This window comes from Microtus pennsylvanicus, chromosome 2 (assembly GCF_037038515.1).
Source record: "Microtus pennsylvanicus isolate mMicPen1 chromosome 2, mMicPen1.hap1, whole genome shotgun sequence".
Lineage (NCBI taxonomy): Eukaryota > Metazoa > Chordata > Mammalia > Rodentia > Cricetidae > Microtus > Microtus pennsylvanicus.
This window is the reverse complement of record NC_134580.1, coordinates 114,101,823-114,128,591: the sequence shown is the minus strand read 5'-3', so window position 1 is coordinate 114,128,591 and position 26,769 is coordinate 114,101,823. Positions and strand designations below refer to the sequence as shown.

At 41.2% G+C, this 26,769-nt stretch overlaps 1 protein-coding gene across 2 annotated transcripts in view; it reads left to right on the top strand.

Moving 5' to 3' along the window:
• Window positions 1-26,769, top strand: part of Pak5 (p21 (RAC1) activated kinase 5) — a 244,618-nt gene that overhangs the window by 200,476 nt on the left and 17,373 nt on the right. The window contains exons 1-3 of one of the 2 annotated variants that reach the window (XM_075962296.1): window positions 8,579-8,704; window positions 9,102-9,887; window positions 24,624-25,115. In XM_075962296.1, coding sequence (XP_075818411.1) covers window positions 8,672-8,704; window positions 9,102-9,887; window positions 24,624-25,115 — 1,311 coding nt within the window. In that variant the 5' untranslated portion in view covers window positions 8,579-8,671. Of the gene's footprint in view, window positions 1-8,578; window positions 8,705-9,101; window positions 9,888-24,623; window positions 25,116-26,769 lie in introns of those variants that run through there. The other variant, XM_075962295.1, reaches the window with a different exon arrangement.

Genomic DNA, 26,769 nt, shown 5'->3' with positions numbered 1-26,769 from the left:
CCTAATATGTACAAAATCCTAGGTTCAATGCCCACTATGGAAAAAATAAAAAAAAGAGAGAAAAATAAAACAGTTACTTAAATCATTGACATCACTGCACAATGAAATTCTACAACATAAAATTGTGGCAGATTATAACTAAATGTGAGACTCACGAAGAGTGGAAGTTTTAGAAGGCTAAATGGACACAGTAGCCTTTTACCTAAACACTGTGGCTAAGCTGTGTATTCAAAGGCTCTTCAGGGTCTGGGTGAGTGGTGCTCAGATTTTTTGGACTAGAATGGAGAACCGGAAGAACAGCATTTCCTTCAGGCAAGGGGAGTTTTCTCCTTCTCAACGGTGTTTATTTCTGTGGGCCTTGTGTAGCCCGTGAACCATAGCCTCACAAACATTCCTAGGACAAAAGCAACACTTCATCTCGTGTTTCTCGGTGTCTTTTTTGTTAGCTGTGTAGTCATAATAGAAAAGCACAGATGTTGCGGTGCATTTGTGGAAGCAAAGATTATATTGTCTGAGTCTCTTCTGGGGAGTGTGTTCTATGTGGGACCCAGGTTTGTCTAAGATATTGCTTGAGGAAGTGGACTTATTAAGCCTCTTCTTAAATGTGACAAAGTAACTCAGAAAAAAAGAAGTGAATTCGTCTCCATGTTTCTACATGGGTTCCTGATGTTCTGTTACTGTGAGAGAATGGGGCGCCTGACAAGGGTGATGAGGTAAATGCTGTGGACTCCAGCATGTTGGCCTTGAGCTTGCTTTCTGAGATGTATGAACAAAATCATAGGATAAATATAAATATGCTCCTTTATTGCCCTGCAACACATCCAGAGACATAATAAGCATCACAGAAGTGTGCTTTATTCTGCAAGTCAGTCATTTTCCATATTTTATTATGTATTACTGTTTCTTTTTGTTTGAGAGAAAAGGAGAATGGGTGTGTGTTTGTCTTTAAATTTGTGTATATTGATCAATTATATATATTCCACACAAAAAGGATTCATTGATTTTCAGAAATAGCTTGGGGTGGGAAAGGGAACGAGGAGTAAACCAAGGGCACGAGGTTGCCGAACGCCGACTTCAGCATAGGTAGGAGTTATGCAACATGTTTATTAAATGCAAATAGAGGCCCCTGAAGGCCCTGGTAGACAAAGATTCTGCATTTCTCACCCTTCTGGGTGTTGCTGATGCTGCTGTTTTAACATTTCACTTTAAGTGGTAGGAAGAGAAACACCAGAAGTATGGCTGCGAGTTTGGCTGCACATTGGAATCAGGCAGAGAGCCTTAGAAACAAGTGGCCTGCTACTACCAACAAGGATGTAGCTGTCTGAGAAGAGGTCCTGACTTTAGGAATGCACATGAGCAGGGTTATTTCTTACCATTTAGTGTGCCTACAAGAGATAATTCCCACATTTGTGAAGATTTTTTGAAAATCCAGAATGGTAGAAAAAAATGACATGAATTAAAGTTTCACACACTCAAAGGTAACATTTTGTTGACCGAATTTAAAATGAATGTGCTTTGTCTTGTAGTCTTTAAGAGAAAGCAAAGAGTTTTGGCCTTCAAGATTACAGATTAACAGTCATTCAGTCATTGTTTACTCAGTTGCTCGTTTTTGGATATAGGATGATAACACAGGGGAATACTGTACATGTTGCTATTAACTTTTCAGATGTTACAACTGAGCAAATATGGTGTGATGTGGGAGTGTCATATATCAATCTGTTGATTTCATTGGTTAAGTAATAAAGAAACTGCTTGGCTGGCCCTCATAGGTTAAAACATAGGTAGGCGGAGTAAACAGAACAGAAGGCTGGGAGAAAGAAACTGAGTCAAGGAGTCGCCATGATTCTTCCACTCCAGGCAGACGCAGGTTAAGATCATTCCTGGTAAGCCAGCTCGTGGGCTACAGCAGATTATTAGAAATGGTCTAGTCCAGATGCGAGAGCTAGCCTAGAAGAGGCTAGATAGAAATGGGCCAAGCGGTGTTTAAAAAAATACAGTTTCTGTGTAATTATTTCGGGTAAAGCTAGACATGGGGGCGGCCGGGTGCCGGGGACGCAGCCCCGCTGCCCCTAATACAACAATGGTGGAACAAGGTATTTCTTTTGTCTCAGATGAAAAAAAATGGAAGGCCAAATTATTTTCAAGGTAGCTGATTTAGCTCTTCCCATGTCCTGCGAAGTCTGAATTGGAGGTTTATTTTCCCTAAAGCATTCTGCTTACAGAACATTGATTGTTATGTTTCTGCAGCACACACTCACATTCTTTGTATTGTATCACACACTTGGTGGGTGGGGAGGTCACCCATGCCAGCTGTTACTGTCTGTCCAACCATTGGGGTTTACATGGAAGGTGCTATAATGTGCTTTTTATATTATATTGAAAGACACACTTTATAATATATAAGAATGGGCCTTGATTTCAAATTTTTTACCTAACAACTGAGTGACATTGGGCAAGCTTGGCCTGTCTGAGTATGTCTCTCCTTCATACAAAGAAGAAATAATGCCCTATATCTCCAATTCCAATTGTAAAAATTGAACATGGGGAAAACCATCACTAATCATCTCATAAATAGTGTTTAGTCCATGTTAATAACTAGAAGCTCCGTTAGATCATGTATAGCCTGTCATATGTCTTTTTACTGTTGTTATTCTGAAATAACCTGCTCACTTGGGTTAATCTACTGCCCCTGCTTTCCCACGTGGGGACTCAATGGCTTCTTCCATTCTAAGTCAGGATAGAGGCACAGATAGATCTGTGCACCCATCTTCATTCTGCATGGTCCATGCTGAAACAGTCCTTACAACTCCATAGAGTGAAACCATGATGACCACCGTCAGCCACCATAATGTTCCACCCTCGAGTTAGTTCTCAATTCTCTACTATGCTTCCCAGTGTTTGTGATCTCAGTTGCTATCTTAGTCAGTGTCCTATTGCTGTGCAGAGACACCATGGCCACAGCAGCTCTTCTTAAGGAAAGCTTTTATTTGGGGCTGGCTTACAGTTTCAGTTGTTTAGTCCGTTGTCATCAAGGCAGGAAGGGCAGGAAGCATGATGGCACACAGGCATGCGTGACATGGTGACATGGTACTGAAAAAGGAACTGAGAGTTCTACATCCAGATCCACAGGAAGCAAGAAGAGAGAGACACTGGGCCTGGCTTGAGATTTTGAAATCCAAAGCCGAGCCCCAGTTACACACTTCTACCAAGAAAGCCACACCTACTCCAACAAGGCCACACCTCCCAATCCTCCTCAAGTAGTGCCAAGGTTTGGGTTTTGTTTCTTTTGGGGGGGGTTGTTAGCTTTTGGCTACAAATCCTCTCACTACCTCCACTCTGAGATGTTCTACCCAAACTGTCATATTTTCCAGGAATAATATAATGTTCAAGTCTCATCGAATTGATCCAGCCCAATTAGTCCGGTGGGAAAATGTAGAAACTAGACGTGATACTTCAAGATCCAACAGAGAATTCACATCTTTCTGGGAGGGTACAGCTGTTAAGTCTGTCTGGTTTTGTTCTGACTGTGGACCCACATGTTTCCAGCCACTCGACTGGCAGGCGAACTGATGTTCCACATACAGGATCAGAGCTCAGGTAGAGAGTTTGAAGGTAGATACTCCCTTAAAGTACCTTAGTTTTTATTTTTTAAATCACAGGAATTTTTGCTCTCTGGCCTCTTGAGAAATGTTTAGTGACAATATAAAGCACATTCTCGAGGTGCAGAGGAGATGCTGTTTTTGAAAAGGAAATGTAAGGTCTTATTAGGGCAAGGCCGTTAATTACACACTTTATTATTGTCAAGGGTAATACAGACAGTGAGAACAGAGGTCCTTTTTCATCAGTTCCCCGGGAAAAAAAGGAGACAGCTGTTCCCCTGGACAGATCCATTAGCGCTTATCACCAGCCACCAGCCTGCACAAGCAGCACCATGAAATATGGCCGCTGTCACCAGGAGCCAGAACAGATGCCAGCCAGTCCAGGTTACAGCGGAAAGACAATGAGAACTCTAGCTTCAGATGCAAATAGATTGCCTTGCATTGATTTTTAATGTTTGGACGTTCCGCAGCATAAGAGCTACTGATATTCTTGTAGCTATTGTATTATTGATCTCCCTGAAATTACACAAATCTCTCTTAAAATAAACATCAGATGCTGAGTATAATAAATAACAGTTCCTCGGTGATGCCTGGTTAAGTCACATTAGACAATTCTCTGTGTTTGAATTTCATTATTGTTGCCTTGATGGTTATGATTCTATAAGGAAATGCAAGTCAGCAAAAGTAATACGGTTTGCATTCTCATTTAACTGGATGTACTGATCAAAAAGGCTTTTGTTGTTCTATTTGAGTGTGTGTGCATGTGTGTGCATGTGTGTGCTGGAAAGTTATTTGGAGCCAACATTTACACTCCTGCTTATTAACAATAGATTGGGAGTTCAACTGAAACGAAAACACCATATGTTTCTGGTTAGAATGATTTGCATACTTAGTCAAAATCGTTTTTAAATTCTGAAAAAAAAATCCAAGAAAAGAAAATCCCCTAGTTAGAGCATGCTTTACTTTTCTTGCTTTTTTTCGCTTGCTATAATCTGTGTTCTTCCCATGGCTAAATCAATTATTTTCCTTTCAAGTATCAACAACTACACTTTCACTTGGGTTGTACCTAGGTTTTACTCATCTGTAACACTATGGATTATTACAGCTGCATAGCAAGACTATGATGCTAAGAAAGCGAGCAGAGCTGGGAGAGCAAGCTGACCTGACTGGGAAAGTCTAAATCCTTAAGATCATCATTTGCTAAAACACAAAATGTGTTTCAGCTTCATAATGGATGGTAAAGTGTTGAACAGTACAGCTCCCCAAGCCAACCGTAAAACACACACACACACACACACACACATATAAAAAGAACAGTGTATGTCTGTGTCTGTGTTTACAAAATGCTGGATTCTATTACACTGAAAAGCAGACCATCTGTATTTTCATTTTTCCTGAATCCAGGAACTCTAGAATCTAGAACATTCTGTAATTGTGTTTTGTGCGCAGTGTGAGCTACAGGGGAACAGCCATGCCACCTGTCTGACCTTCTGAGCATTTCAGCTTCTCGGGGTCTCTCCAAGTCTATTGCATCTAAATCTTCTTTCCCAGCACTTGTGTAAACATTACTGTCTGAGAAAGCTTGAGCCTGAATCCTCCCACTGAGGAAAGGCCTCTGTTGGTCTTTGCTGTATTTCTCCTAGCCTTTCATTTTCATGGCCATCATTCTGTTTAAATCTTTAATTGTGCTAATTTTCTGATTTATACATACAGTTTTAAGAAGGAGATCAGTAGAATGCTGACCATGATTTTTTTTTGGAAAAAAAAATTTCCTCCTCCTCCCAGCCTCCCATTTCCCTCCCCCTCCTCCCACTCCTCTCTCCCTCCCTCTCCAGTCCGAAGAGCAGTCAGGATTCCCTGCCCTGTGGAAAGTCCAAGGTCCTCCCCCCTCCATCTAGGTATAGGAAGGTGAGCCTCCAAACTGGCTAGGCTCCCACAAAGCCAGAACATGAATTAGGATCAAAACCCAGTGCCATTATCGTTGGCTTCTCATCAGCCCTCATTGTCCGCCATGTTCAGAGAGTCCGGCTTTATCCCATGCTTTTTCAGTCACAGTCCAGCTGGCCTTGGTGAGCTCCCAATAGATCAGCCCCACTCTCTCAGTGAGTGGGTGCACCCCTCACGGTCCTGACTTCCTTGCTCATGTTCTCCCTCCTCCTGCTCCTCATTGGGACCTTGGGAGCTCATTCCGGTGCTCCAATGTGGCACTTATTTTATGTAGCAATTATAGTTAATTTGAAATTAATCTTCCCTTTAGATTTAAGAAATTTAGGGTTTGTATCTTAAGTTATTAATAGTTTTATTTTCTACTTATATCCCATATATGCAGCTGCAGCTAAATTTCTATTGTCTGTAACTTCTTTCCCAAATTTTCAGCTTAACTTAAAACTTTACTGAGGAAATAATTAATTTACAAGTACTTAACTAGTATTTTCTATGCCAAGAATCATGTCAACCAACATATACATATTATTAAATATAAATAAATTGCTATCTTAATCCTAAAAGTATTGATTCTTACTATTTCATAGATTAAGAAGCCAGGCCCACAAAAGTTTAAGCAACTTTCCTAATATCACATAGTTTAGAAGTGCAAGTCCAAGTTTTACAATAAAAAGCAAAAAATTACACATTTTTAGTGTTACATAACTTTGCATAGGGAGATGTAAAAAAACATCTGTCCAGATAGTGCACCAACTATAAATCAAGGAGACCATTCCATCCACATCTAGGCTGGTGAATCAATGAGTCTAACAGGGTTATTATCGTGTAGGTGTACCCACAAGTACAGGGGCAAATGTAGGCAGTCAAAGACTTTCCTCACCCCAGCAACAGTAAACTGCCTATCTTCAGGGATGGGGCCAGGTCTCCTGTGCTGTCTTGGGTACAGCACTCCAAGTCTTCCATAAGTAGGCCCAGTGCTAGGGTCTCAAGTGGGTAACCACAACTGCTTGGGCTTCAAGGAGGTAATGTACATATGTCCGTGCCCAGAGAGCAGTGTTTGGGTGACAAAACAAACGGCACAGAATTAAATCATAACATAAGCAGATGATAGATAGATAGATAGATAGATAGATAGATAGATAGATAGATAGATAGATAGATAGATGATAGATAGATGATAAATAGATAGATAGATAATAGATAATAGATAGATAGATAGATAGATAGATAGATAGATAGATAGATAGATAGATAGATGATAGATAGATAAATGGATGGATAGACAGACAGATAAATGGATGGATGGATAGAGAGACAGATAAATGAGAGAGAGAGAGAGAGAGAGAGAGAGAGAGAGAGGAATGTGAGCAATACATAAGCCTCCTACACAGAATTCCAAATGCATTATACAGATATGCCTTATACAAAGACACGGAGCTTCACCAATCCTGCCACCCTCTGCTATGGTGGGCTTTATGTCTTGCTAGTGGAGGGAAGGAGGGAATTGTAAAGTAGATCTTAGACACCTGGCAAATACAACGTCACCTAAGTGACCAAGGTAACATTATCAGTACTAAACCACGCTGACAGTGCTCCCCAAATGCCGGATGATGAAACTGGTACTTTACAGTTTTCCTCTCCAAAACTTATTACACAAGTTAAACATAAGGAAAATATCAGACGAATCCAACTGAAGGATGTTCTGGAAATACCTGTTCATGCTGCACAAAGCTGCCAAGGTCATTAGCAACAAGGAAAGTCTCAGAAACTGTTAAGGAGACTCAGGAGACATAATCAATAAATACTTATTTCTCATGGGTAAAACTCCAGAGCCCTAGGAGAAAGCTGATAAAGGTGGCATTTCACTAATTATAATGCAGGCTGTTAATACATGAAACACTGTGTGTGGGGTAGTTAGGAATATTCTGCCCAATCTCTGAAATGTCACTGCTAAACTATTCTAAAATAAGTTTATTTAAAAGAGCATAAATAAAAAGAATTTTATCTAAGATGGTTTGGTAGGAAAAAAATCTAAAACAGAGCCTTGTCTTTCACCATGAAGTTTGAGGTACTAGTCTATGCCTCCCAAACTCTGGGACAGTTTGGTCTGCTTCCTACACCATGAGCTTTCCCGGTGTACTAACCATGATGATTTTGAGCTCCTTGCTACTTGCTCAAAAGTGTTTTTTCCTCTTAAAATCTTGATAGCCACCCTTTATTCTTTGTTCTCTTATCCACCCCCATATATTTCACTGCAAACCGTGTAGTGACAAGCCAAGACACAGATGACTGGCTTTGTAAGTGGCTTGCTGTTTCTTTCTGTTCCTCGTATTCTGCTCCTATTTAGGTTTATTAAAGGGAACAGTCTGTCACCAAGAGCCAGACACGCTCACATTATTACCAAACAAAACTACAGATTCAAAGATGGTAGCACCCAGGTGTGGCCACTGCAAGGACTTTAGTTTAACGTGTAACAGTATTACATTGGATGGCAAACACCACATAATTAGTCCCCATACTGTTCGATAACCAATAACCACAGTTTCAGAGTCTTCCAGAATCTTCCATAAAAGTCATATAACATCAGTCATAATTTTATAGCTGTGTTCATTTTCAAGTGATGATGCTTATTGGTTTTATAAATCATCGGGATAGTGGATTTTAAAATAACAAACATGCTTTTTATAACCAAATGTTCCAGACTGTTAAAATTTATATCCATCAGTTCATTGTTAGAAGGTAAAGGTTTACACAGGCCCTCAGGCAGAAATTACTACAAATATTATATGCATATATATACACATATATATGTATATGTGAGTATAGATATATATGTCTCCAAACTGCTTTCTAACTGTATTTACACCCTTAGACAAGTGTTTATATCAGAGAGACTTCTGCTGTAGGCAATGGTTAATACAGAGTCATGCTGATCAAAATGCTGGGAATATATGACTGTTGATTGCTCAGCCCTAAACAGGCTATTTACATCGCCCACTCTAAGACCCAGGGAACCTCACAGAAAAGAAAGTGGAGCGATTGTAAGGGCTGGAGGATAAGGAGGGATGCTGTGGAATACTGCCTTCTGGAAATGACATGGCCAGCCCAACATTGAATACATAGCATCTATGGCAACATGCACAAAAATAAGACATGAAGAGGTGAAGGGCTGCTTGTGGGGGAGAAGGGTCTGTAGGAGAGGGAGGGGACAAGAGAGGGAGGCAGGGTGAGTATATTTATAGTACATATCTATGAACTTATCAAAGTTTAAATTAAAAGTAATTTTAAAAGAAGGTACATGTTTATTTTTTATCTGCAAAACAATATGGTCTAATGCAATAACTAAGTATAAATTTGCAAGCCCAGATTACTGTTGAATATTTTATAATTTTTCCAGTGAAGTCAGTCAACAATTGCTTCTTTACTTTTTTTATTAACTAAAATGTTCCTCTCATGTTTTCTTTCATGGTTTAAAGTGGGTGAAGTAGACGCAACCATCCTCCAGCAATTATAAAACCAGAGATATCTTCTTAACAATATTCCTCCTGTTATTCCTAGACAATCGTCAGAGGAAATAAAGCCTGCAAGGAAACCTCTATTAATGGCCTGCTAGAGGATTTCGACAACATCTCTGTGACTCGCTCCAATTCCCTAAGGAAAGAAAGCCCACCCACCCCTGATCAAGGAGCCGCTGGCCGTGTTCAAGGCCACTCGGAAGAAAATGGCTTCATCACCTTCTCACAATATTCCAGTGAATCGGATACTACTGCAGACTATGCAACGGAGAAGTACAGAGAGAGGAGTCTCTACGGAGACGACCTGGATCTGTACTACAAAGGCGGCCATGCAGCCAAGCAAAATGGGCATGTCATGAAGATGAAACACGGAGATGCCTACTACCCTGAGATGAAGCCTTTGAAAGCTGACCTTGCCAGATTCCCTGTCGACTACCACACACACTTGGACTCCCTGAGCAAACCAAGTGAATACGGTGACCTGAAGTGGGGTTATCAGCGAGCCTCCAGTAGCTCTCCTCTGGATTACTCATTCCAACTGACGCCTTCTAGAACTGCAGGGACCAGCAGGTGCTCCAAGGAGAGTCTGGCTTACAGTGAAAGTGACTGGGGACCCAGCTTTGATGAGTATGACCGAAGGCCAAAGTCGTCATACCTGCATCAGACAAGTCCTCAGCCGGCCATGCGGCAGAGGTCCAAGTCAGGCTCAGGGCTTCAGGAACCCATGATGCCGTTTGGAGCAAGTGCATTTAAAACTCATTCTCAAGGACACTCGTACAACTCCTACACCTACCCTCGCCTGTCCGAGCCCACAATGTGTATTCCAAAGGTAAGGTCTACTGCCTCTTCTCTGCGAGTCACTGACCTGGCCGATGAGGTTCTAGATGGCCAGAGTCTTGGGAGTTTCTGCTTTTGCAGTGAGAATCATTATCCAAAGCCTACCTTATTTTCCCATGAGTCCCATTATCAAAGGCTTTACAACAAGGCCCATATGTCATTATAATCAAATTTTATCTTTTGAGATCTACTACAAGATTTCTGATTAAAACACATGGAAATTTGTGTTTACTTGAACAACTTTCCAATTTACTAACAATAAATGCAGTCTGATCACATTTACTAAGTTCTATGTTGAGGGTAAACAGTTGTAGGTCATTACAGGGAATGGAATAATATTCCCAATTCTTTAAAATTTATGTGGATATATAAAAAAGAAAAAGAGACACTCAGTTCAAGGGGTAGCCTTTCCTATGAGTGTGCTCTTTTATTTATTTTTTTTGAGTTGTTAATAACATTTTTTGTATGAATATTTTCAGTAACAGACAGCATCTAATTCCTGGACTTTTATGCATTTTTTCATAGTTCTAGGAGTCAGTCATAGAGTCCCGTGTGTGCTAGGCAGGCACTCCATCAGTGCCTATGTATCATCCTATGCCCCCAAAGTACACTATTTTAAATAAGGATGGTATAAATTTGCTTTGAAAAGTGACATGTTCACCATGTCCCACACTTTGGAGAAGACTGTGGTATGAGTACCTATCCCTGGTTAAAATCACACCATTTCCATGAGCATGGGAGACATTTAGCAATAGCCCAGGAAGTGTACAAGTGCTTGATATGTCCATGGTAGCATACAAATAACTTGGTACCTCACCTGAACAACTGAAGCAGAAAAGGATTTGAGGATAGATTGTGGATCCCCTTGAGTCCCCAGCCAGTCTTAGTGGGACATGAGGACTAGCAGGAACATCACCCACATCTGTACCAATGCTTTCTCCTCAGCAGCGCGTCTATTAACATAAGCATTTGTAGTAATATGGGCGGCGGGGCTGCGTCCCCAACACCCCAGCAGCCTGCTCGGCTAGCTTTTGCCCCAAAATAATTACAGGGACACTGTATTCTTTTAAACACTGCTTGGCCCTTTAGCTCTAGCCCTTACTGGCTAATTCTGATATCCCGATCAACCCATCTCTAATAATCAGTGAGCACCGGTCTTAGTGAGCACCGGTCTTACTGGGAAGATTCTAGCCTAAGTCCATCCTGGGTCAGAGCTGGGGCATGGCGTCTCTCTGAGGCGTCTGCTCCCGAGAGAAGAGCTGTGGAGTCTGACTTCACTTCCTCTTCCTCCCGGCATTCTGTTCTGTTTACTCCACCTACCTATGTCCTAACCAATAAAATGGGCCAAGGCAGTTCCTTTATTAGCCAATGACCTTCCTCCATCAAGCATTCCTGCTGGGCCAGCCTGCCTGCAGCCCTCTGCTTTATCAATTGCACTCAGCTTCCTTTATATTATCTAAGATATTAAAGAGAAGTTATTTGGGTAAACAGAAAGTGACTTAAGCTCCATCTTAGAAGAAACAAAGGATCTGCTATTTTAGTTCCCAAGATAAGAAATTAGAAGTAAATCCTAAGAAAAGAAAGCATGGAGTAGATATCTTCATTTAGAATTTAAATGAGCATGTTTTTAATCTCATTATGTTAAATGTATTTGAACAACCATGGTTAGGGTATCATAAATACTTTTGCTTCATTCTTCCCATAGCAATTGCTGGACCTAGGTCTTACTAGCTAATAATAGCCAACAGCCAAACCCACATAGCACCTGTATATGTACCTGATACTTGACATAGTTAGCACAGTTCCAACACAGATTGCTTTCTCTGAGTACCACGAAAAGGGAGCTGCCTCATAGTTGTAGAATAAGATAAGCAAATCAATATGTTGTAATGCTGAGTCAGGTCACATGCTCAGAATTCAGTTAAAAAATGCTCTGGGCATGGAGTGCACTCCTATAATCTCAGTACTCAGTAAGGTGTAGCAGAAAGATCACAAGTTCAAGACCAGCCCGGGCAACAGAATAAGTCTCAAGGCCTAGAGACCATCTCAAAATGAAGAGCTGAGATGTGGCTGAGTAGCAGAGTGCATGAATACCCAGGCAGGGCCCTAGATTTAGTCCCCAGCACTACCAAGTCAATTTGTGTTTTTGTGGTACATCTGAACAAATGGGAAAGAGCTGGGTCTTAGTCTCTGGAAAGAAATGGGTCATAGTCTTTGAGAAAACGCTGTTGAAACATAGCACCTTTCAGCCCTGGGGCCATTGTTGACCCATTAACATAGTTAGTCCTTTTTTACTTATAAGTCTCAAATTACGAGACTGAAAGCTTCTCTTGAAAATTGACATGTTGGCTTGGTATCTCTGGACCCATCTTTTCCTGTATGATTCAAAACGAATTGGCTAGAGATAAATCCTGCCCTCACTAGAAGGGAGATGGGCTCTGCAGTTTGGCTTAGGTCCTGTCTCATCTACTTCACTCATCCCTAGTGATTTTGGGATTTAGCATCAACAGGAGGAAACCTTGTCCACTCATTTCCCAGAAAAGAGTCCTGTGGTGTAGAGAGTCACATACCACACGTAAAACTTCAATTAGTTCTTTACACATGAGGTCCAGGTTCAAGCCTATCATTTCTCCCACTCTAACTCCCATTATGCAGGCCTATGTTATTTTGGGGGTTCAACTGAATTTTCAAATAAAATCCATGATAAATTGCAGGGCTCTCCAGAACTTTAAACTAAGAGGAAGAAGAAGTAAGAGGCAGAGCCAAAAATGGGTATTTGCTTCATTCCTGCAGACTTCCAAAACAGACCTTCTGCACTGAATTCCAGCTTTTCTAAAGCCAAAACAGTGTATCAGCAATTGTGGCTCAGGAAAAATATGAACATATTCACATAGGAGACTGTCAAGATTTTCAGCATTTTTAATCCAGGGTTCCAAACTGCTGTTCCTGTGTCCCCCAAAACCCACGAGAATTGAAGAGCAGGTTTTGTGGGAGGGCAGGAGGCGGGAAGCATGTTGGTAATTAAAACGCTTACTTGATTAAAAATATAACATCTCTCTAAAAACAGTTAGGTGCCTCTGTCTTTAGAGCTGTACTCTGTAAAATCAGCCAATTGCATTTGGATTTCCAGCTGGGGCAAGAAATAGTTATCACGACTCAGATAATTTGGCTTAACCTCATGACAGTGTCTAGAAGCGGGTGGGTGATGTTCATATCAGAAGAAAAAGCACAAATCCCATCTATGTGTGAAAACAGTTTGATATTTTGACCTTTAACTTTTTAATTTTCACTCTAGCTCACAGTGAAGAAAAATGTAGACTAATAACAACAACCACGGTGGGGGAAATCCACTCCACTTTTTTTTGCTTGCATGACAAGAATAGAAAATGTAATAAAATCCATTTATACTAATGTTAATTCTCTACCTTAAAGTCTTATTTACTGAAACTGAGCAGATGAAACCTTGAGGTGGGAAAGAATAGCCAAACAAAATATAGAACCACATTTACCACAGAACTACAGAAACCAGCTACAGAAGAGAGAAAGAAAGCTTCCCACTCTCCCCAGAAAACATCTACCATACAGCAACCTGGTGGGAGTTACCATCATCTTGGATTTAACGTTGCTCATTCGGTGCTCTCCAGGGGCCAGGCAGATAGATACTTGTTCATATGTCTTGGTGCCACCAGAACACCCTAGGGTTAAACCACTGAGAAATTCCTAACGTAGTGACAAAATCAGGGTTTCCCCAGGCATTTGCTGTATGCCAGGTACTCATGTTGCTTGCAGCAAGATTTCTTGCCCCCATTATAAGTTAAATAATAACTGGAAGTCACATTAACAGCATACTCATTTAGCTCTGTACCAACTGGGGTCTGGCTCTTTAGTTTTAATCCCTGGGATGCATTCCCCATAACACACAGCTTCTGAGGGTACCAAGCCTGCAGTCAGCCTATGTCAACTCTTTTTTTTTCTGTTTGACATAATTTTTATGATTTATTTATTTATTAAAGATTTCTGACTCTTCCCCACCACCGCCTCCCATTTCCCTCCCCCTCCCCCAATCAAGTCCCCCTCCCTTGTCAGCCCAAAGAGCAATCAGGGTTCCCTGCCCTGTGGAAAGTTCAAGGATCATTCACCTCCATAGCACTAATGTAATGATGTTGTATCAGAAATTATTTCAATATCTGGATTACATCATCCTCTTTTATTCAGAGGTGGTGTTTCTCAACCTTGACACAGTGGATGTCTTACACCTGGTAATTGTTTTGCCGAGAGGGGTTGTTCTGGCATTGCGGAGTATATAACCTCATCCCTGGAGTCCTCCCTGTTAGATGGTAAGGGTTCCTATTCTTCACTCATAATAATAAAATATCTGTGATAGCAAAACATATCACCCTTCACCATAGATAAGGCCATAGAAAATGAGCACCGGAGGTGCCTTCTACAGCTGCCCTTGATCGAGCACTTTCGAGCAGTTAGGGACAGAGTTTAGGGAGAGAAGCTGTTCAACTTTGATTCATTACACTGCCATTTACTAGCCGGGCGACTGTTTAACCATGATTCCTATTTAACTATAAAATGGAGAAAAAGAAAGTCCCTGCCTCAACATGTCAACTGAGAGCCAAACAAGTTCATGTCAGTATAGCCTACTTACTTATACATGTAGCTGACTTGTCAGTCTCTATATTTGACATACAGGGAGTGGCGGTAATACGAGGGTCACTGTGTTCTAAGCACAGTGAGAAGTCTTTTGCAGACATTGTCCAATTTAGTCCTTATAAATCCAGAAGAATCCAGGCTCCTTTGGCAGTTGAGGAAGCTGAGATTCTAGAAAGCTATCTTTATGAGCTTGTCCAGCGAATATGAATGCAGTGGCTGAGCCAGCGTTCAAAACTACATCCCTCTGACTCGATAGTATATGCTTCCAGAACATTCTTAACTTCCTAGAGGAATGCTGACAAGCAGAAAAGGGGATGTGAGGCTTTCCAGTCAGGCCACTGCTGGGTGCCCTCGCCTTGGGGGCAAGTTCATGCACACAGGGAAAGTTCTCTGTGCCTTCTGTTCATGCTGTGCTCCAGTTGTGCCTTCATTCACTCAGAAATATGAATTGTGGGTAAATATTAAAACCACAAGCTGCAAAGAAAGACTTAGGTGAGTATATCTGTAACACTCTTTGATGAATTTATTCTACCTTGGGTGATTGGTTTTTTTTTTTTTTTTGAGTTTCTTAAAAATAGCCAGATTTTTGTCACCCAATTTAGAAGCATTCAAGACTTGGATATTTATTTTCTGAATTTGAGTCCTTACGAGCCATATGAGCTTCTCTGTGTCTCAATTTCCTCATCTGTGAAGTGTTTTAGTACTTTAGATCTGTGAGGAGAATTAAATAAGATTAATAAACATCAAAGAGTTAGCACATGGCAAAAAGTAATCCTTCTTATTCCTGGGAATATTTCTAGTTAGAAAGTATGTTACCCTCTCTGGTAAAGTCAGTCATAAATGTTCTCTCTGTGTGTATTCTTTTGTATATTTTTAAACCATAATAACAAATTATATTATCTTACATAGTCCCTCTTTATATACTTCCCATGGCTATGACTGTCTTCATTTTGAAAATGTGTGACATAGAAGGTCAATATAGTTGGGTAAATACTTTAATAGCATATAAAGTCTTAGCGAGCATCTTGAGATCTCTGATCCTACCACAATGCTTACATAACTCTCTAGTATAGCAAGTCTTTCTCTGTCCTGTCATCTCCCAAATAATGACACAGAGACTTCTTATTAATTATGAAAGCTCAGCTGATAGTTTAGGCTTGTTTCTAACAAGCTCTTATAACTCAAATTAACCCATTTCTATTAATTTACATGCTACCACATGGCTTGTGGCTTGTTACCGCATCTCCTACATGACCTGCTTCCTTTGCCTCTCCTGCTGTCTCCACCCTTCTTCTTCCCAGCATCTTCTGTGCCCTAGAAATCCTGCCTAGCTATTGCACATTTAGTTCATTAATAAACCAATCCAAGTGATATAGATGAACAGGCCTGCTTTTCATCCCGCGCAGCTCCCGCACAGCTAGCTTTGCCCCGGAAATAACAACACACAAATTGTATTCTTTTAAACACTGCCTGGCCCATTAGTTTCAGCCTCTAATTCTCACATCTTGTTTTAACCCATATTTAATAATCTGTGTAGCACCACGAGGTGGTGGCTTACTGGGAAGGATCTTAACCTGCGTCCATCTTGGAGAGGAGAGCTATGGCATGTGTCTCACTGCCTTCTTCCTCCCAGCATTTAATTCTGTGTACTCCATCTATCTAAGCTGCTGTCCTATCAAAGGCCAAGGCAGTTTCTTAATTAACCAATGAAAATAACACATAGACAGATGACCCACCTACATCATTTCCCTTTTTCTGTTTAAACAAAAAAGAAAGGCTTTAACTTTAACATAGTAAAATTACATATAACAAAACAGTTATCAAGCAAGAATTAGTTAAAATATTTATATCTATTTTATCTTTTATCGTAACTAAGGAAACCTATAACTAACCATTCTTCAACTCCATCAAAGACTCCAGAAGGATATAATATTACCTAAGTAAACAAGATACACAGTGTGATCAAATTATCTCACGATGCTCTAGAATGATAGTGAAATTATCAGATGCTTCCTGAAAACCAGAGGCTAAGTAAGAACTGTTTATACCTCTCGACCAGCTTACCACCCCATCTCCTATGTACAAGGCATCGAGAGAGACCAGTGTTGTAGCTCTCGGTGTCCTGAACAGGTGGCACTTTAAGACAGTCACAGTTTCTCTAGAGCGGTAGGTACATAGAAAAGTGTGCAAGCTTTCTTGGAACTTTCTCTGGAGCCACCGGAGTGATGCTTATCACTGCTTGGCTGGCACTTTGTGTTCTCAGTGAGGAAAATTACTGTGACCTGTGTGTCCAGTCTTTGGGAAGCAATTGTTCAGTGGCTCACTGTTATTTGTGACACTGTCACACTCAGGTTCAGTCAGTAACAAAGCATCAACTCCTGCTCTACTTTTTTAATTTTTCCTGTGGGCTGCCTTCTAGGAACCCATTAGTGGCCTGGTGCTTTACATAACAGCAATGCTACTGAGGCCCAAGGACCTGCACCAAGAAACTCAGAGGGGAAAGAAATGGGAAAAAGAAGATTACTAAATCACTTCACATAACAATGGGCGCCATTGCCTTTACCTTGGTTTCCTTTCTGTACATGCCCCTGTAGAGTCCTCACTGAGGTGTATAAAGCATGTAAAAGGGTGATGTGGTGATGTCATTGTCATCTTTAATATCTGTCCTGCAGGTGTGATATTGCTCACATATGAACATACATATCTTCCCAAGGAGTGCTCTTGTGGTTTAAAGTCAAGTCACATGTTGGTCATTATGAGTAGTTTTCTCCATTTCTAAGTTAAAAGACAAAGTGAGTTTAGCCTGGTATTGCCCATCCCTAATTTTCTCAGGACCCTGACACAAATGAACAGTATTCTGAGGCAAAGAGCCAATGCCCATGGACTTAGAGTCCCAGCACATTGTCCCGGGCACTGAGGGATGGTGAGGCAGAGCATCTGTGCTGGGATGGAGGATACTTCCTCTAAGTCATGAAAAGCAATTACTGCAGATAATTACATAGGCCAACTCAGAGGTAGAAGAAAAACCAGAAAAAAAACAGCGTGCTGGAGTCTGTTCGTCACAGACGTCATCATTTCTTCATAGCCCTCTCTCCTCTCTGCCTGTTTGCAGAGGTCAGTAGCCACTCATCTGAATGTCTTCAATGTGCATCTTCCTTTTGTTTAGTAAGTCAGGAACACCGTGCCTCTTCAGGATCCTTGTTATAAGATGTATTACAAGTGAGAGATTCCAGCTCAACGGTTTGTGGAGATTCCCTGGCAGCTTGTTTAATGGCCTGAACAGTTTGTTAACACACATGGTTTTGAAGTGCAACAAGGGTATCTAAGCATCCAGGATTTAACCTACTTTCCAAATTTCCTACCACAGCAACTTAAGGAGCTGCCTCTATGCTTTTGGTGTCGCAAGGGCTGCTCGCCACCACTACTCAGCGGCAGCACTTGCCTCTTTTGTAGAATTGGACATCAGCTTGCAGCCTGTGTATGTACCTCTGCCATTCATTCAGAGCACATGTGAGCTGCCCACTATGAAACTGACCCCTCCAGCTTGTAGATGAAAGTACGCACAAGGAAGAACACTCACCATAGCAATAAAACCAAAGTTTTCCCTTTGACAAAAGCAATAGTAACTATGTTATTAGGGTTAGACAGTAGGTTCTTTAATGCCCTGCAATGATACAGACTGTAGCTCAGGAGAGAGCATCGGGCTGGGAACTCAATGATGAGGGTGCAGGAGCCCATCAGCCTCGGGCGGGGCTGTACAGTGAGCATGTGCGCAAGCGGGAATCAGCTCACCCATCAGTGGTGTTTCCTGAATGTAAAGGGAAGACATTGAAATTGCAGAGCACAGCCGGAGGGCCTCCAGAATGAATGAGTTGCCTTTTCCTAATTACCCAGTTCCTAAAATGTCTCTGTTGGGAAGGACACTAGTGACTCTCCCTGCCTTTCTCACAGATGCTCACTTTCCCATCCCAAAGCCAAGGCTGGTCTTGCTAACATTTGCCTTTCGGTCATGGCAGGAAAATTTAAGATGTACTTTCCGTGCTCAGACAACAGAGGGCTGTCATTCACTTTTATCCCACCCCGATTTCAGTAGGGCCAGCAACACCCAGTTTGCCTTTTTTCCTTTTTTGAGATGAGCAATCTCTTTGTTTCATTGTGTTCCAAAAAAAAGGTGTATTGGAGCGTCACAAGTAAGCCCTGGAAGCAGCTGCCTCCCTTCCCTGTAATCGCCATCCTTCACGGAACATTCCTCAGTCACCACTCCGTAGGACAGATGCACGACACAGCCATCTCCCACACTACCATCTAGCACCATCCAGCCACAGCCCTCCTGATGTCAGTGCACAAGGTCCTGATGACAAAGAGAAGCTGCAATGGGATTTCCCCCCCTTCTGTTCTTTCTCTCACCCTCTACCTTTTTCTTTCCAAGCCTTGGCATAAAATGGTCAAATGATGTTCTACTGCAGAATTCAATTTCACAGTTCAGTTAGGTCCTTGATTACACTGCCAAATTCAGATTAATGTGCATTTAACTAACATGGATCAAGGGAATTCTGGCTGACAGCCAGCTGTAATCGGGGCAATTGATAGCGGTGAGGAGTTTTATGCCCTGTCCACCGCAGTGCACCACTGCTGAAATTGATTGATTAAATGAATTCATTGCTATAATTACTTATAATCTTGATACATCACAAGCCAATACCTAACCCTATCCTTGGAGACAGTGCACTTGCTGTAGAAGGGCGTTCTGGCCTGACTGTTGACTGGGGATTATTTATCCCCACACAATAAGCCTTTTTTTTTTTTTACAGTATGAATGGAGATGTGCAGAGGCCCATTTCTGTAAGAACTAATTGATGGGAGACACAAAAAAGGTTGCAGAAAGCTAAAAAGCCGAGCATCTGTTATTCACCACCCCAAACGGAAGGAAAACATGACGCCTTGTTCGTCTGCCTGTATTTGAAAGATTCCTGCGGAGAGAATTTCCTCTCCAAAGACAGCCCATGGGCTGCTGTCATTAGTGGTCTCCCCACAGTGCAGCTCAGCAGTTTGGCAGAACAATCGACCTAGTCTTCTTTTCTTCCATTGTGCCCTATGGGAATCCCCTTCAGAGCATGTGGATGAGAAGTCATTCCTACAGAGTTCCTTCTTCCCAAAGCACAGGCCTGCTTCCCTGGTCAAATACATCTTTGCGGTGTCTCTATTGTTTACTCTGTTAGTTACAGCTCTCTGCTCCTTTTTGGACCCTCACACTGAGGTCTCTGGGGGCAAACGGCATACACACTCCCTTGGGAAATGGCTTAGACCCTGATTCGTCTAGTAATTACCATCTGTTTTGAAGCTGTAACTCCACTGCGCTGTGGTTTTTCAAAATGATTCGCCTTTAGGTCCCTTCACAACTACTAGAGACAGGCTTCTGTGACATGCCATGGCTGTTCCATTTTCTTCTAGAACATGTCTGTCAAATACATGAAGAAAAGATTTCATGGCTTGTTTGACTCCTCTGCAGGAGCGCATGCATATACAAACATATACACAGGCAGGTTCATCTGTGCTTCGCCACTCCCTATTATAGACCACCATAAGAAAGACAAGGTAGAGGGATGGGTACAGATGCCAGGGACGTGTGAGAGGGGGAGGTGGTCACATCACAGAAAAGCAACCAGCTTAGAGGTGGAAGCTGGAGCGTCAGTGTCACTGATAAAAAGATGATTTTGACCAAAGCAAAACTGGAAAGAAATGAGCTGTGTACATAAATGATCAAGTCACGTTTCTGAGACAACCAATTTTTGTATAGTTAGGCTTAACTAAGTCAAGACTGTTAAGAGCAAAAATACAACCCTATTTTTTTTTCTTTCATCCCATTCCCATAGACCTTATCATCTATTATTTTCTGATCCAAATCTTATCTTTCTCTGGGGGCTAATCAGGTACATAGGGTCCCAAATGAACACTATGCCATCCCTTTTCTCTGTCATTGTCAGTTTGCAAGCTGTCCTTCTCTGTCCGTTCCACATCTGCCATCACTGAAACCTGTCTCAGTGAACTTAGCACCCGAGTGACAAATGACTCAAGGCAGGCTGGCGCTCTCGTTCTGCTGTCTTGGTAGCTTTAAGGCTTTGTCTTACGTCAAACATACTATGCCCCAGTCCTCTTATAAAAATAGAACAATTGCGGGTCTTACTGTTTAAAGTGAGGCTGAAATGCCATGACGTACTTGGAGTACTTAGAATAGTCCTTGACACCCAGGAAGCACTCAGCAAATGCTGTCATTAGTGTTATTTTTCCTGCAAAAACAGATTCTTAATAAAGGAGTTCATACGAAGGAAGCCCGACTTTGTCCCCAGGGAAATGTCAGAGCATTTTAGCCACAAGAAGAACCTTGTGCAGCTTTTATTGCACAGATCAGGTGAGTGACAAGCAAAGCTGGGTATATCAAGGCAGGCCAGACATCAGATCTGGGTACCAATGTGCTAAGTGTTCGGGCCACTCGGAAGCCTCCTTCTGTGAATACAGAATAGACCTCAGCAGAAGTGGTGGGTCCTATGATCTTCTTGGGAGGGTGGGATCATTGGCCTGAGTGGCTTGTTAATTAATCTTCCCACGCCTTAATTTTATTGACAACAAAACCGAGTTAAAGGAAATGAGGTCTTTCCCAAAGAACCAGTAACGTTGCTCCATCATTGTAGTTGGTTAAGATCAAATTGAAGGCTACAGTTTGGTGACCCTATGGTCCCAAGGGGGGTCACTTCTGCACTTCTCCTTTGGGGAGCCTGATTGTCTGCTCTCATCCCCTTGAATGGAGAAAGGCCCCAAGGAGAGACCACATGTTCACTCGCCTGAAGCAGACAGTTAATTTTTCTGAATCACTTAGTTTGGTTCTAAAAATGTTCCTCGCCATTGTGGTTGTTCCTCGAGCTTTTTTTAAGAGTCTTCTTTCCAACAGCCATGAAAGACAATTGCATATTCTTATCTAAAACACCTAATTTCAAAGACATTTAGCTCTCAGAAAACAATTCTGTCTTGTCTGTAAGAGGAAATTGTCCCCTTCATGCAGGCTTGGGTCTCCTTTTTTTATTCCACAAGCTATTTGCACAGAGTAGATCCTATTAATGCTGCTGACAGATGATAAAGGAGAAGATGACCCTAATGCAGTGTGAAGTGTGTTTACAATTCCTACTGGCCATGGTTTTGCTGTTTGTAATAAACCTTTAGCGATCAGTTCTACAAACTCATGGGAGGTGAATGCAACTTTGTCTTACGTATGAGAAAAAAAATGCTTCTCATGAGGACTCTGGGTAGTGATGACATTTGAGGCTCTAAGATCTGCTTTCAAAAATAAAAGTTTCAGCCTTACTTGGCTCTTCCTGATGGTCTGGTTGATAAGCCTGCCCTTGGTGAATAGAAGTTTAATGTAAAGCAAGATTCTAATAGTTTTTGCAGTGATGTTCCTCTACCCTGCTCCCATTACACACACACACACACACACACACACGTGCGCGCACGCACACACGTATAGTCATAGGGCCTTAGAAAGCAGCTCATTTTCTAATAGAGTAGGTTAACTATAACACATCATTCAATGTATTACAATTGAAAGTGCTGTCTTATTGGTTTTTTTAATAATTATTTATTATGTATACAATAGTAAGTCTGTGTGTATGTCTACAGTCCAGATGAGAGCACCAGACCTCATTACAGATGGTTGTGAGCCACCATGTGGTTGCTGGGAATTGAACTCAGGACCTTTGGAAGAGCAGGCAATGCTCTTAACCACTGAGCCATCTCTCCAGCCCCCTGTCTTATTGTTTTAAGAACTTAATGTACAGGAACATATGTAACACTAGTATGCTGTACAACTTCTGTAAGTGTTAGCTAGTTTTTTTGTTTTTGAGGTTATTGTTTATTTTCTTTTATATTACCATTGTTATTCTAAGTACTTCATAGAACTCTAACAGTATTATTAAAATTTATTAGCCCATCACCATTTAATTCATTTTATATCTACACAATCTTCTGGAGTTTCCTACAATCTAAGGAATGAGATGTTAATATTTTTACCATTATTTCACTTTACAAATGAGGAAACTGAGGCTCAGAGATGCTGAGTGTTTTAACTGAATATATCAGAGTCAGGATACACTAACTATATTCCTCTGCATATGAAACAGGACCATTGCTTAGGGGATACCTGGTCCATCAGGGTGGTGGATCCATCTGAGTGTAGTGTGTTATCCCTAAAGTTAGGACAGCTAACTTTTGCATGTTTCCTGATGTCACTGTCATCAGTGCAGAACAGCTAAGAATGGTGCAAAGGTAATAGTTTTCTAGACAGCACTATCAGCAGTCTTTGCTCCCTTTCTTGATGGAATGAACTTCCTTACATGCAGTGGCTGGAAGCTGTGACACCTATCTGGTTCCACCATCTTGCCTGGTTCATAGGTGAAGGGTCCATCCATTTTGTTTTCAGTAAACGTTTAGCACCCTTCATTTATCCCTTCATGAAATACTTTTCTGCCTTGACTCCAGATTTCTGTGATGCCTTCATTTTTCCTTCCTACATCACTGGCCACTACTTCTCTTTTCATTTTTAAAGAGTCATTCTTCTCTTTTTGATGTATAGATTGGATTCCTTGGGCCTTTTATTATAAATTCAGCATCCTGGCTTTAATTCTAAGTTAGCATTGATGGCTCTCACATTCGCATCTTTACCTTCATCCCATCCTTGATCATAAAGAATGTCTAAGTCATTTAAGTGTCATCTAACATGGGTGTCTAATAACTCTCTCAAATTTAATGTAGTCATAGAAGAATTCATGAAATTTCTCTGTAAATTATCTATTGCTGCTTAACAAATTATCTCAGAATCTCATGGTTTAAAACAGTAAACACTTACTATCATGCACGAATTCTTTGGTCGGATCTCTCATTGTATTGGTTATCAATTGATCTGTAACAAACTATCTCACAAAACAAAATATACCCTTGCTCAACACATTATCTCCTAGATCTAAAATACAAGCATTTAATATTTTACCAATTATGAATGCCAGTAATTTGGAGAGTTTAGGTGATCAGTTCTGTCTTGGCATTTCTTATTAGGTTGCAGTCAAATGATCATGCATGGCTACTGTCATCTGAGAACAAGACATGAACTGGAGGAGGTACTTTCAGAATAGCTCATGGGCTTCAGTTTCTAGTTTAATCTTGCCAGGAACCTCTTCTTCTTCTCCTTCTCCTCCTCCTTCTTCTTCTTTTCCTTCTCCTCTCTCTTCATCATCATCTTCTTTTTTTTATTAAAGTTGCTGTGTTGTTACCATTTTTATTGAGTTCATAAAAAGACCATAAAAATCAATTCAAACATGTTTGCAAACAGATTTTCAAATTTCGTGACAACTGTCTTCAGTTGCTAGGCCGAAGATAAGATGACAGATGTCTCTATTTCTATGGCTTTACTGTCACAATTCACTCATGTATTCATTCTTCATCCAGCTAGAAATCCCCCTCTGTAGGCCAAGCACTGAGTCAGGGACAGTCCCCATCCCCACTTCATCAGCAGCATGGTGACAGACAGCAACTCAGGAAAGCCTTACTTCTTGATGCATGGTCTTCTCTGCAGGATTCTTAAGTACTCACACAACAGAGCAGTTGAAGAAGGGTAGAGCAAGTGATTTCTGTCTTATTGGCTAATTTTCACATCTTGCTTTAACCCATTTTTAATAATCTGTGTAGCCCCACAAGGTGTGGCTTACCAGGAAAGATCTTAACCTGCGTCTGTGTCGGGTGGGAGAATCATGGCCACTGACTGACTTGGCTTCTTTCTCCCAGCATTCTGTTTTGTCTACTTCGCCTACCTAATTTTCTGCCCTATTAAAGGGCCAAGGCAGTCTCTTTATTTAACCAATAAAATTAACACAAAACAGAAGACTCTCCCCCATCAGCTGGCATTGGGGTTATGCAACCAGATCCTGTTAGCACTGCCTCTTCTCATTCTTCTGCCAACCAGAGGCTTCAGATTCAGATTCAGATCTAGTAAATGCTGGTCATCTGTGTCTTTTTTTCTCAGGTGGATTATGATCGAGCACAGATGGTCTTCAGTCCTCCACTGTCAGGGTCCGACACCTATCCAAGAGGCCCCTCCAAACTACCTCAAAGTCAAAGCAAAGCAGGCTACTCTTCAAGCAGCCACCAGTACCCTTCTGGGTACCACAAAGCCACCCTGTACCACCATCCTTCCCTGCAAACCAGTTCTCAGTACATCTCCACTGCTTCTTACTTGAGCTCCCTCAGCATCTCCTCCAGCACCTACCCTCCACCTAGCTGGGGCTCCTCCTCAGACCAGCAGCCCTCCAGGGTATCCCATGAACAGTTCCGGGCTGCCCTGCAACTCGTGGTCAGTCCAGGCGACCCCAGGGAATATTTGGATAACTTTATCAAAATTGGAGAGGGATCGACAGGCATCGTGTGCATTGCAACTGAGAAGCACACAGGAAAGCAAGTGGCGGTGAAGAAAATGGACCTCCGAAAACAACAAAGACGGGAACTCCTTTTTAATGAGGTAAATGCTGTGTTTGGATTGCCTCTTTCACATGTTGCTGCAACATTTGCTTCCTATCTCCAAAGCACTGCATGTAGGGGCTGAAAAGAAAATTCAGTCAGTAAAGTGCTTGATAAGCAAGCATAAGCGCCTCAAGGTAAGTAACAACAAAACAAACAAACAAAAAACCAGCATGGTGATGTGTGCACATAATCCCAGTGTTGGGAGAGCTCCAATTTTATACTCAGTCCACTCTGGTGCTTTCTGGCCAAGCAGCCTACCCTATTGTTGAATTCCTGGCTAATGAGAGACCCTGTCTGAAAAAAAGAAAAGAAACACATGTACACACACACACACACACAGGCCTGGCAAGACACTCAAAGTTGTCCTTTATCCTCCACATACCTGCTCACAGCCCTGTACACACCATTACACACACACGGGGAAGGGGGGAGAAGGAGAGAGAGAGAATGACACTAAGAATAGAAAGGCAAAAGCAGCATTCCCCTGCTATCCCTCCTCCAGTCTCATTCCATGCATGCATGGCTGTTCCCTTTATAAAGTACTCCATTGTATCAGCCACGCAGCAGGCACAAGCCTAGTTGAGCAATAACCAATAAAGGTGCTGTTATTACTTGAGAGACAAAGCTGCTCAGATTGGTTCAATAACTAGATAACTGGCGCAAGATAATATGGCTAATTGACTATGGAGCCAGGGTTTGAGGGCTTTCCAACAGATTCCAAAACTCATCCAGTGCTGTCTCTCTCCATGAACATACTGACTTCTCAGAATTTCTGGAGGATCTGTCCTTCAGTCTCTGCCAACACTCAACTCCATACCTACTCATGACCTTTGTATAAAGGATCTATAGTGCTTACTTTTAATCTATACATGCTCTCCTGTGCATGATACATCATTTCCAGATTGCTTCTAATAGCTAACAAAATGCAAATATTTGTTATATTACATCATTTATAGATTAACCTAGAAAAAAGTCTGTATTGTAGTACTCATTTTAAAAACAACCTTCCATACATGTTTATTGATTGAAGGGATAAGTGACTCGTGAATACACAAGGCCTCCAATCATGTAAATATATGTATAACCATAACTCCAAAACTATGCAGAAGTGGCCTACATTAATATTTTATTATTTTTTTCTTATATTTTCCTACTTACTTACACCATATATGTAGCCTGATAGCTTCTTATTTTAACTTGTTTCATTTAGGATTTAATTTCATGTTAATAAAGTTTTAGAAAGTACATTGTTGTATTTGAATGTATCAACAATATCATTTCTATGGCCTCAAATTCTTCCTTCACATATATAAACCATACTCATTAAACCAATCTCCAGTTTATATTGTTTTCAGTGAGTGCTTTTTGGCTTCATGTTTTGTAATCTTATTAGAGTCATAAAGTAGGACAAATAAGCCAAATGACACTTAAATATATGTAGCTTTTAGAGAATTAACATATAATGTTTTTTAGAAAGTACCAGTTTGGGCCTTTACATTTCTCTGTCACACTTACTGGCATTATTAGATATTACATTATCTATTCTGATCTGATAGACATTGACAAACATTATTTTAATCAGAATCTTGTTGATAGTTGAGTAAGTTTATCTTTATATATTTTATATATGTATATATATTATATATATTTAC